Genomic DNA, 13629 nt, shown 5'->3' with positions numbered 1-13629 from the left:
TGGTACTCATGCCAAATTTAGTGAATATAGCACTTATAAAATATCTGCAGATAACAAAAGTAGGTTGTTGCTAAGCAAAATAAAGGTATCCATAGCAACGAAATAAAAAAATATTACCTTCATAAAAAGCGCAGACATCATATTAGTACTCATACTAATTTTAGTGAATATAGCTCTAATATTAAATTAGTTATGAATTTTGTCCAGTAAAAGTGCATTCTGGCCCACTGTGCTGTGTGATGAAATCAAAAATTTCTAACTACTTTGTAGCATTAACCAAATCCTTTTTCCGAAAAATTTGATTCAAAAAAGGAATACAATTATTTTTTACTTTACAATCTTAAGACTAAATTTCATTTTTTTTTTTCCATATTTTTACAATAAAAACATACTTTAATGTTTTTATTTTTCCTATCGTCATTTTGTAATGTATGGTGCATGAAATCTATTATATTCAATATATTGTTTTATACTGTTTTGGATTGTGTAATATGTAACAGAACTATTTTCTACTAAAAAATGTGTTAATTTATTCTTTTATTACATTTTTTTTTGTTTGTCAACATTACAAATTTGTAGTTTTATGCAATTTTTTTTTTTTTTTGTATATATTTTTTACTCTTAAATGAATACATATTTCTTACATAAATGTATATTTAAATGTGATTAAAACATATCAATAGTATTATTGAGAATTTATTTTATTATGGTTGAATATTATAGATACCTAAAGATCCGGTTGCTGTCAGTAAATCTTCAGCAAAAGATCTATCATATGTTTTTGGTGGCGCATATACCCCATTTATACCAAAACTAGTTGAACTGGTATTGAATACTCCTTTTAATCGTCTGGTCAACATGTTTTTCGTATAATTTTTTTAACCTTTTGGCTGCTTGATAAAATTAAAAGATGTTTAGAAAAATTCAACTAAAAAACCAAAAATGGAAAAAAAAAAAAAATTTTGAGATTTGTATGCCATTTTTCATTTTATTACATCTACAAAGTTTATAAACAAAAAATTTAAGCCTTCATTGTATAAATAATGTATGATAACTAGAAAAGCAAAAAATTTTTGCAATAAAGGTCATAATTTTAAAGATCAGTTTTAAAAGCCACGATTGTGGCTTGCTGCAGTCAAAGGGTTAGTGCAAGACAATCTTTTTGCAAAATTTTGAAAAAAATGTTTTTTTTTAGATTATACAAAATGGTTTTTCTCAACAGCTTGAAGAATCTCTCCGCGCATTTCAAATAAATACATTTGAACACAAACAAGACAATTCTGCTAAAGGTTTTCATTGTATTTTTGCTATTCTTTTTAATGGAAATAAGTTTTAATTACAGGCAATTTTTGAGTTTTTATGTCTGCAATAAGATTCTTTACGTTTTCTTTAAAATAAAATTATGAAAAATAGGTCCTTTTAACATAAAATTATTTAACAAAAATATTATAATTTTTTTTTTTAAATAAAAACACAAAAAAGTTTTTTTAACATGTTAAACTGTGGGGGTCAAAATATGCCAATACCAAACAAACAAATTTCTAAAATTTTAAAATTTTTATTGTTTAAATATTGCCTAGTAGTACTTCTCATAAAAAAATGGTGAAAGTTTTCTTTGTTTTTTATCTCTTAAATAACTTAAATACTATGATGGTGAAAAAAAATTTGTTTTATATTGGTTTTAATATAAATATTTTTGATGTAGAGATCAGCGTTTAATATAATTCATAAAATAAATTTGTTTCCAATAATACTATTTAAAATAAAAAAAGGTTGACCTGTATCAACTGCCTAAAGTTATATATCATTAAACACCAGAATGGTATTGATCTTGTGGTTAAAAAATTGATTGCCTATAGTTGTCTTGTCAAATACATTTTTTAATTCTATATACTAAGTTTCTTGTTAATGTGTTTTTATTAATGAGAATAGTTTTAAAATGGTTTAAAATAAAAAAACTGCAGTTTAACTTTTTAATAAAAATTTTTTTATAGATTGCAGTTTTAAAAATACTTTTTATTTTGTTACTTTTTAGTTACCTTAGAATAAATAATACTTTATAAAAATGAAAAAAGTGGGGGGGGGGGGGGTTGTAATTTATGTATTAAAAAAAATAGTTTTTTGGTACTTTTGATCTACTTTAGAATACTCCAATACAAAAAAAATATATATATTGAAGCAGCATTTAGAAGCATTAAGCAGCATTAAAAAACATATTTAAAAGCTCAATTTTTACTAGTTCAATAAATATTCACATTGTTACTATTGTTTAACACTTTTGATCGTTACTGTTTCAAACTCTGAAGCTTTAAAAAAATAAATTATGAGCATTTTATCAACTTTATCATTACCATAATACTACTTATTATGTTTTCAGAAAACAATAAAAAACAATACTTAAAATTTCTACATAAAAAACAACAAAAGATAAAAAAATAAAAGACAACAACTAACAAGAAATAAAGTGAATTTCTTAGTTATAACTTGTAAAAAAAAACATAATTTACTGCAAAATTATGATTTACACATGAAGATAACAAGTTTTGTTTCCAAAAGCAATTTTGAAGGACTTTATAAAAGTTTTTTAATAATTTCAAAATTCATTTATTTAGATAAAACAAGTGTGGTATTAAAAAAAAGTAATAAAATTTGGTTAAATAAAATCATACAGATTAGATAAAATTATAACAATGTTCAGGTTGTTTAAATAAATAAATAAATGAGATGCAAAATATGTAATATCTACATTTTTCCCTTGTTTTTATGTAGTGACTGCAAAAATCAAAATTTTGTGCGTAAATATATGTTTTTATAAGAAGCAATTATTTTATAAAAGTTCAATTTCATTTTTCATTTTGTAAAAACTTTCCAGTGATGTCACAAATAGAAATGCTTAAACTATAACTACAAAAAACTTTATAAAAAAATTTATCTTTTGTGATTTGGTTTTTTTAAATTTAAATCATTTATAAAGTCTCTGCAGTGAACATATGCAATGGTTAATCAAACCAGATGTTTTTATAATTAAAAATAAAACTCTGCAGAACCATGAGCCTAAATATTAAGTCAGAAATTAAAGCGAAATGGCAATGAAACAAAATAGCTGAATTTTTTTTTTTTTTTCTTTTTTTGTTTTTTGTTAATATCTTGATAAATAACTTGTCACAGTAAGTTTAAGTTAATACCATAACTTATTTTTTCATGTTTAACCTGAATGTCGAATGACATTCAGTTTTTTTTTATATTTATTCTTTTTATGAAATAAATGCAAAAAATGTTTTGATTGATTGATTGAGAATAGTGGAGGGAAACGATACAATTTAGCATCACTTTTTTTGCAAACATAAAAAGACTGACATTTTTTTATCATTGCAAAAAAAACTTAAATAATTAATTAAAATAACTATCTTTTCTCAAGTTCTTGTAAAAGAAGGTGAAAGAAATTAGAAAGATTAGAAATAGCACATTCGCAAGAAGAAAACCAAGTGTGATTTAATATTGAGAGAAAAGAATAAAAGCCTTCATGCCTGTCTAAACTCAGGAGATTATAAAGTAGGCACAATTTTTAATAAAGACACCAAAGACATTAGGATCATCACAAAAAAAAATCTCATCAACCTAAGGTAGTAATAAAAAGTGTGACAATGGGATAGGATTACTTTTAAATAAAGTTTATAAAGTAGATAATAGGAATAGTGATAAAAAGTTAAAGTCTTTTAGTTAGATCCAAACCATCCAAAGAAGAACAAAAGAATCTGAGTACAAGCTAAGGTCAAAGATGATCGCAAATCAAGGAGTGAAAGGAGTGATTAGGGTTTCATAATCTTGGTCTGCAAGATGAACAATTAGATTGTTTAACAAGAAAACATCAAAGATCTTACTGTTGACTGGAAGCAATCTCTTAAAATTTACTTAAAATGTAATATGCCTATCAATATTTTATATAATATAATATACTATATTTGTGATATTTTAAGGAATCCTAATTTTAGCTTCAATTTCCAGACCTGTGAAATCTCAGGTTCTTAAATGCTATTTTTAATTGAGGACTTGGCTCGGTCTTGGAATTATTTTAACTATTGCAAAGACATATATAATATACAATGTATATAACAAATGATATATAAGTGTCATATGAAATGTAGTATATAATAAAATGTATATAATATATGACATATAAGTGTCATATATAAAATATAATATATGAAATATAAGACATAATATACAATATATATAATAAACAATGGAAAATACTTCAAAGAAATAGAAGAAAAAGAGCTACAACTAACAGTGGTTGATCATAAGTTATATCATGCAATTTTTGACAATTTTGTACCCCGCTTCCCCCTCCTCCTCCTCCTCCTTCCTTGTAACAAGTTGTGCAACAAAATTATGCAACAAATTCTCTCCTCCCCTTCCTTCCCATTTTTTTCTTTAAAAAATTTTTTTTGCGGTTTTAAATGCAATAATATTTTTAATTTTCTTAACTATTTTTAGTTGGCAAGTGAATACATTTTAATATAGATAAATTTTAATAAATAACATTTAATATATATTATTACTTTGAAAGTCATTATTTGTACGTGCGTACAAATAAAAAAATCCACAAAAAACTATCAATTGTATGCCAAATGATGTTTATATATTTTAATTTTTGAGAATAGAGTAAATTGGTGTAGATTGGCTGTAGTCACAGTGTAGTTACATGCATCAACTGACTTAAATCAGTATGGTGGAAGTGGAGTGTGCATATATTCTTTTTTGCACTCCTATAGTTCGATATAAAGTTGTATATATTAAATGTGACTAAATGAATAAATAACCTCCGAATATATATTAAATTTTTTATAGATATATTATTTAAATAAATACTAAAGCAAAAAGTTATTTTCGCGGTGCATGTTATATTAACATTAAAATATTTAATACTAATGCGTATTAAGTATTATTGTTGTTAAATAATTATTATATTACTATTTTTGTTCAGGAATTATATTATAATAAATTATTTTATCTTTGAGGATATAGTATCTATATCATTCAGTGACGGATGCAGGGGGGTTTAAATTTTATTTAGTCATAATTTTTGAATGCTGAGAGATAATACCATGAAACGTAAAATTTATTGATGAATATAGGTCTAGTTAAGAAATGAACAAAAAATATTTTATCAATTTGTTGCCCTCACGTTTGGGTGGGGGGGGGAGGTAGAGAGATAAAATTTATAGGGCTTTTTTATTCCCATCCTCCAATCATCGCAATTTTTTGCAAAGCGTCACTATTTGACATAAACACAAACATACAAATGTTTGGAGTTTGCTCCATGTCTGGAAGTTAGCTATCTTAAGCACCAAAAAATGCTGGATCTGTCACTGATATCATTGACTCATAAAGTCGTAGACGCAACAAAGTCTACATTAATTGACTAAAATTTAAGTCAATTTAAGAAGTCAATTCTAATTTATGTTAAATTGGAATAGCTGCAGTTGAGTGTACATCAACTGAGGGTTTATGTTTTATGCTAGGCTTATTTTAATAAATCTTACATTAAGTTCTAGCTGAAAGATGGTATTATTGTTTCTTTTGTTCTCCACCTTCCAACTTTATTCTTCAGTTGATCTTCTTAATGTTATTAGCTAAGTCTTTATATTTACTAACTTTAAACATCTTGAGTATTATAATTTTCAATATGGAATTCAATTTGCTCTTTTACTCAATGAAAAAGATTTTATAGATTTGAAACTTGAAAAAAAAAACGTTTTTACAAAACTAAATACACTCTACCCCCTGTAACAAATTGTCTAACCCACTCACCCTCCTCCTCTCTCTATCGCATGACTTAATTTGTGAGCAACCCCCTATTTTTTTGTTTAATTTTACTTATTAAGTGGAAAACATTATAACTTTGAGTGAAAAAAATATGTTTTTTTAGGTAATTTATGGGTTTAAACACTTTTTCAAAAGTTCTAACTCTTGATCTATATCACATCCAAATTATGGACTTTTTTGAATTTTATTTAAAACATTTTAAAGCAAACTAACTGAGCAAAATCCTAAAGATGTTCAAAAAGAGATTTTATAAAAGTCATAAATTCTATATAAACAAAAAAAAAAAATTATTTTTCCTAAAACTTAAACAGAAGAAGTTGTATTAAATCAATCAATCAATATATTTCGACAAAAGATCTTACAATCAAGATCTAATCTTAAGTAAATACCATGAAATAGTATTAACAGTACAAATAATAATGATAATAATGATACAGAAAAGTTACAAACAGTTATGTACTGACAAATCGTAACAATGATTTAATAAATATAATAAATCTTAATATCAATAATCATAACAAAAATAATAAAAGTAATAAAAATATTTCATTAAAAAATATTTCCAGAGTGTGTTTAGCTTTCTATTCACCCGATTTGAAAGTGAACGAAAACATAACGAGACCAGACGAGACGACCAAACGGTAGATACTAATGCACTGCACCATCACACCTGTAGACATCAACAGTCTCTAAAATCAGTTTATCAAATATTTGTTCTTTATTTTATACTTTTGTTCGTAATCTTTTTTTAACCTTATCCTTGTATATTTATTCAGATTTGTGTTATTACGTGTGAATGAGACCGCATTTTTGTGAGAAGCAAAAGAGCGCGAAAAAAAAAAAAAATTTTCACAAAATTACGTATTAGCGTATTTTTATAACAAATGTATTCTTGGTTTGTATGTACTGAACTATACCACTAGATAAGTTTAGACATATCACAATCTCATAAGGTTTTTTGTTTCTTTTTTGTTTCTATCTAGTTTTCTTGATCTGACGTCGCTAAGTTAGTTTGTTGTGGTTTGCACTATAAAGTGACAAAACGACCTAACGAACTAACGTTCGTTAGGTCGTTTTGTCAACAATATTGTTTTTAAACGTTACGTTTTTCAGTGGTTATAAGCTATTAGTAAAAAATCGCATTTATTGTCTCATCTGTTTATTTTTTTCACTATTCTCTGCCTACTGATTATATGTCTGTATTTTTTTATCTCTGGCTAATCATTTTTTAATTTATCTGAGTCTGTTTTGTGTGATAGCTTTTGTCTCTACTTATCAGGCGAGATTTATATTTCTCATACTATTGGAGTCACCACATTTTCTACCATATTTTCTACTAACTACTTTTATACTAACGACATACATTCTTAGTTTCGATGATTATGAGTGGTATTTACTTATTATATTTATAAGACACATTTCGGCCATAAAAGAAACGGTAAGTTACTCATAATTATTAATTACTATTTTCTATTTGCCTTAGTTTATTTCTATACATTATATTGTTTATTTTTATACATACGCATATATGCATGTGTACACGTTCGTCTTTTCTAATGTAAGTGTACATGATATTTATATGTATTAACATATTTGCTTATGTTCACACCACGCGCATCCCTTACCACCCTCATGAGATCTCTAAGAATGTTGGAGCTGTATTAAAAACTGGGATAGGGATTGGAATTTTTGGCTTTTGTAGTGTAGTCCTGTTATATTGCAATATTGACTAGCATGACGTAGAGTGCAGGCGGTGAGATCTGTTGCAAGGACACGCCCCTGACGAGTGGCGTTAGTGCAGATCTCGGGCTCTCCGAAACGTCATTGGTAATCGCAGTGCATTCCTGAGGAGGGGGATCACCATTATCCACTACTTAATTCTGATTGGTTACCATGGCACCAACATTTTTTTACCTCTTACACCCACGTATTATAGCGCTTTGTGAGCTTTATATTATGAATTTATTACATTAACGACATTTATATACTTTTATCTCACACAGGTGATTATCAGTTTTCAGTTGGTTATCAAGAATTTAGGCCATATATAGTAGCACATTTACTAGCCTATTTTTTCTTTTTATATTGCTCGTACTTATATTTTTTTATCATTTTACTTTATATTTTGTTATCTACTTATTTTATTGTTTTTGTATGGTGCGATAATTTTAGCCATGGTTGCCTTAAATGAACCAGCGGATCGATATTGACTTGTTTACTCATAGGCCATTGTTTTATCATTTGTTTAGTATGACTAGAGCGTGAGTTACTGTTCACCTAATCCCTGAGTCCTAAAATTTTCATCCTCCTACAAAATAGTCTTTACATTCATTTATGATTCTCACCCAATGACATCATCTACAATCTACTTCTATTTTCACATCTCCCAGATCTACGTGACTGGACGGCTCCGTTGGTCACTTTTTGCGACCATTGTGTCGCATAAACAAACAAATTTATTCTTTGTGGCTGGTGAGCCCCGACTTCTTCCAATGTACACTACAACGACAAAACGGACATTAGGCTATCCCGCTGGATGTGGTTACGGCGCTCAATAACCTAATGGCTACGCTAACACTCACGCACACGTTCATTCGGAAGCTCCACAATGCACGTCGGATCAGCGCTCGCTGACTATGTGCTCGGATCTAAAATCTCACTCCATAGCACATCATTCCACGCCAGCACGGGGCAGTAGCTCTTTTGACTAAGAGCGATGGCTTGTGGCCTACGGTGACTAATGTGTGCATTCGATCAATTGAAATCCATTCTGTAGGTCTTACGTCTGGCTCTGATGTGCTAGCCCATAAGCGCAAGGAGTGAGTGTGTTTAGCTTTCTATTCACCCGATTTGAAAGTGAACGAAAACATAACGAGACCAGACGAGACGACCAAACGGTACATACTAATGCACTACACCATCACACCTGTAGACATCAACAGTCTCTAAAATCAGTATATCAAATATTTGTTCTTTGTTGCATATGTTCAACACTCAAAGTGACTAGAGCGTTAGTTTTTCCTCCCCATACCCCCTTATCGTCTATTCTTTGTTTTTCTACTTCACAAAAGTCTTGCCACACATTATATATTTTCTTATGATTTTTATTTTTTATTCAATGACACCACCTACAATCTGTTTTTATTTTCACATCTCCCAGGTCTACGTAACTGGACGGCTCCGTTGGTCACTTTTTGCGACCATTGTGTCGCATAAACAAAAAAAATAATAAAAGTAATAAAAATATTTCATTAAAAAATAATGATAAACAAACAATTTTTAATAACACACACAAATAAAAACGTGTCACACACACACAGAAAAACATTTAGTCAGGAAAAAATAGAGTTGTCATAATAAATGAAAATATTAAAATAAAAAAGGAAATCATATCATAATACCCATCAAACACATATCGTCCCTCAAAATTAAAAAAGTTTAAAATTTTTTCTTATACTTTTCTTCAAAAACGGAGCAATTATCATATTATTTTCGAATATTTTTTTCTTTTAACTTTGGTTTTTTGTCTTTCTCTTTTTTTTTTTTTTTTTTTTCTCGTTTCTTTTTGCGTTTTTTTCTTTTGTTAATTGTTTGATTTGGTTTTTATATTTTTTGTTTCTGATTTTTGCTTTTTAATTTCTTTCTTTTTCTTTTCTTTACTCTTTACTTTCTTTACTTTCATTTTTATTTTATTTGTTTTTCTGATTTTATTCTTTTTTCTTTATCTTTCTTTTTTTTTCTTTTTTTTTTTGTAAAATTCGTTATATATGCAACGTCTTTTCTAAAATTAAAAATAAACAAAAAAAAATTTGTATTTATTTTATTTCATTTAAAACCTAAGTTATAGATTGTCAAAGATGAGGTTTTTAAAAAATTTTTGATTTAAGTTTTACAAATTGGTTTTCGCTACATTGAGTATGTTATAAATGTTTATTTATGTTGTAGATGCTTCTGGTGTAAATAAGGTATCATTAAATGTTTTAAAAACAGTGTTGGTTGTATTTATGGGTGATTGCACACACACTGAAGTAAATGCACTACGTTTTATTGGCAAACAGCTTGGTACTTATTCTTTCTTTTTTTAATAATTTAATAATGTTTATATTAGAGGTGTCCCGAATAAGCTATCTGGCCGATTCTCCGGGCCGGATAGGAAAATCATTCAATATCCGGTATTAAGCCGGATAATAACTTTTTTCGAAATACCAGATATTTTGTGTTAAAGTCATTTGAAAATTGAAAGATTTTAAAAACCTAGAAATGTTATATTTTAAAAACTTAGAAATGTTATATTTTTAAATAATCTAATGTTAATGGTTTCTATTCAATATTGTTATTATTGTTATTAAAATACTGTTAAAATTATATATGTGAGAAATACGTCAGTTCATCACTCATTTATAAATTTATTTGCATTTTGATTATAAGTAATAACATTTCTCCACGTTGAGGTAACAGCCTTGATTGCTTTTACTTATAAATATTTCCATATTCAAAAAACAATCTTTCCGAAAATAACGAGGATGTAGATAATGCTAGTAACGTAAGTGCTAACTCTTTTAACAGTAGAAACTTCTCTTTGTGTTTCAAATAGTTTAAAACGTCATTGTTTTTTTTTCTAATCGAGTGATTAAAGGAAACATCAAGTTTAGCAGCTTTTACAAGGCAGACTTGATCAGAATTTATCAGAATCAGATCTGATCAGAATTTATTTCACCATATTGTTCTGTAATATAATGAGAACTAAAGTGCTAAAGATGATTTGTTAAAATATTTTATTCAATAATAAAATTATTAAAAAGTTTTAGCAAAGTACCACTAAAAGTATTAAAAACTTTTTTGATAAACAGAAAATGATGTTCTTACCTTCATTTCCTTCTTATTCTGCAAGTTCTTAAAAGCAGGAGTTGAAGTCATTTACTTCCGAATCAACTTTTTTTTTTTGGGGGGGGGGGATTTTGGTGTTTAATGATTGAAACTTGTAGTTGTGGTGTAGCTGGTAGCTCTATTAATAATACCTGATGAAAGTCCATTTATAATTCTTTAATTTTTTACTACAGCAACTAATAGCATTGGTCTAACTTATTCTTCATTATCGGTAGGAAAAAATTTGAGCTTGTAGCGAGTATTAATAATGGTAGGTAAAACGTATCTTTCATCATTTGTTATATTGAGATTATCGTGAGAAAAGAATCTCTTATTTAAAGATTCTATAAGTTGTTTTGTTATTTGAACTGCAGCAATCTTTTTGATGAACTTTTAATTAAAAAAAAAATCTTTGTGAAGTACATATATTAGGAACTACTGTTGATAAACTGCAAAGTTCAGAACTCATAACATTAATAAGCTCATCAAAAAGCTTTAAACATGTAATAAATTTTCAATCATTTGATGTGAATGTTGGCAATTTATTATGATCAGCTAAATACATTTGAACTGTTCTTTTAAGTCTTTAAAGGCGTTCTAACATTAAGTACGTACTATTTTAGTCTGTAGGCACATCTTGAACCAAAGGTAGCGATGTGTTTTCATTTCGTTGTTGTTACAGTAACTTAAATTCTGAACATGCCTTCAATACTTGATTAAAGTGGCTTACTATTCGACGTACTTATAAATCTATCACTAGTATTTAAAATAAAACTGCATCCTTAATCACAAGTTGCAATAAGAAAATTGTCCAATAGACTGATGTTATTTAAACAAGTTAACTGCCTTGAGACATATTAGCAACACCACCTTTGACTTAAATATGTCTTCTTGGTGCATTAATTTCCCAGCTTTCTTACATTTTTATAAATTTTCCAACTATGTTTATTCTTGTGTGATTTTTCAAAATGTGAAAGATAGAGTACAGCATATTTGCTCCAATTCTTTTATTTTGATCCAGTGTGCTGATAAAGAAATGATTGTTTCATGAGATAAAGGGTATGTCCAAATATCTAAAGTAAAACTTATGTATTATGATTTGTCAAATTCGTTAAAAACATATAAGAACACATGAAACTCATTTTTTTTAAATTTGATCATACAATTGAGGAAGTGCTGTCCTCGAAAATAAAAATGTTTGTTTAGATTAAGTATCTTGGTTGTAATAAACCTACAAATCCATGATCTTCAGTAATACTAAACAATTGCTTATCTAAATCAATCATTATAGCTATTTTTGTTACAAATTTGTTTCGATATTTCATTATTAAAATCTTATATCTTTTTTGATGTAATGGAATCTTCAATAGACATCTGCTTTTTCATTTCGCATATTTTCTTTGAAATCAATGAGTTACATTTTGAACTTCTTTGTGCAGCTGAAGAAGATTCAATATTAATTTTTTTTTCTTCATAAAATTTACAATGAAAATTTTGCAGATTATGCAGTGGAATTGTGGAAAATAACTTCTGACCAGATTTGTTACATCCCCTACTTATTTGCTTTCCACATGGAATGCAAATTGCTGCCGAATCACAACTATAATGAATTTTGTTAAGTTTCTAAACTAAATTGGTCATTTTGAAGGTTTATCACATTAATATTTCGTCATAATAAAATATATATTTTAGGATTTGACTTTTTAAATATCCGGGTAATCGATATCCGGTTGGATTATTAAATAATGTTATTCAGGACACCCCTAGTTTTTATTATCTTTTGTAAAATTATTAACATTTCTACTTTTTAGGCTACAAACTCATAATTTTAACAGGATCAATTGTCACTTCTAAGGATTTCTTAAACAAACTTATCGTGCCCTGACCCGAATAAATTTTGTTGTAACAAGATCGCCATTTGATGTGGCATAATCCGAAATTACGAAAAAATTCATAATATGCTTAAGTGCAATTTTAAAGTTTACCGTTTATATCAAAATTTTATTTAAGTATATATTATTAGTTAGCTGATACTAAACACTCTTATTTAGTTGATGTTTTGAAGTTTAAAAGACTTCCTTGTTATTTCTGAATTGGAATTTCTGAGAATTTATTTTACGAATCAAAATGTTATTTTTTAGTCATTATTATAGCCTATACTTTTATAGGAAATAGTACAAATATGCTATTGTGATATTCTTTTGTTCGTGTTTTTTACAGAATTTTTTAAAAAATCAGGCAAAGACTTTTTATATGTAAAACATTTTGTAAAAGTTAAAAAATATTAGTCTAAATCTATTAGTTTTATATTTATTTTTATATCAAATTGATTTTGATATTTGCGATAATGAAAATCTCATTTTTAAAAATACTTGTGTTTTTTAAGTAGAGTAGGGTGGGGCTAGTTGGGCAATTTTTACTAAATCTAACAGATCTCTTGAACGGTACATCGGATTAATATAATTTTTTCACTATTAGAAAGAAAATTTGATATGCTAAAAATGGTTGAGACAAAAACTTTTTTCGATTTGTTTTAGAAAATATATTCTAAAGTTTATTGGGCTGCTCAACCTACCCCAGCGGGGTAAGTTGAGCAATAAAAAAATAAATGTATTTCTGTGACAACTATTAACTCTGTTATAAAACCGAAATATAGCTTCCTTATAAAATAATATGTACTTTCAATTTTAACAAATTACTTAAGATATGAATATAAAAACTAATAATTTTGAGACTAAAATAAACACAAAACAAAACTTTTCAGTCTTAAAAGTAGAGACAACTTTTTAAACACATTTTTAAACAAAACTTGTTAATATTATGATAAAATAACTAAACATTTAATGTTAGTCTTCAATTTTCATTTTGCATTTAATACAAATATAGTTTAGACCAGAATGTGAATCACATTTTGAATGAGACCATTGATTGCAA

The 13629-nt window shown here is 27.3% G+C and overlaps 1 protein-coding gene across 2 annotated transcripts in view; it reads left to right on the top strand.

Moving 5' to 3' along the window:
• The window catches only part of LOC100202719 (vacuolar protein sorting-associated protein 33B), a 71339-nt gene extending 58275 nt beyond the window's left edge, over nucleotides 1-13064 (top strand). For both annotated transcript variants that reach the window (XM_065816671.1, XM_065816670.1), the window contains exons 20-23: nucleotides 724-825; nucleotides 1196-1289; nucleotides 9775-9891; nucleotides 12507-13064. In XM_065816671.1, the coding sequence (XP_065672743.1) occupies nucleotides 724-825; nucleotides 1196-1289; nucleotides 9775-9891; nucleotides 12507-12580 (387 nt within the window). In that variant the 3' untranslated portion in view covers nucleotides 12581-13064. The remainder of the gene's footprint in view (nucleotides 1-723; nucleotides 826-1195; nucleotides 1290-9774; nucleotides 9892-12506) is intronic.
• Nucleotides 13065-13629: the final 565 nt, after the last annotated feature.

The sequence above is a fragment of the Hydra vulgaris genome, chromosome 13 (assembly GCF_038396675.1).
Source record: "Hydra vulgaris chromosome 13, alternate assembly HydraT2T_AEP".
Taxonomy (NCBI): Eukaryota; Metazoa; Cnidaria; class Hydrozoa; order Anthoathecata; family Hydridae; genus Hydra; species Hydra vulgaris.
The sequence above is the reverse complement of the archived record's forward strand: the minus strand, read 5'-3'. Positions and strand labels throughout refer to the sequence as shown.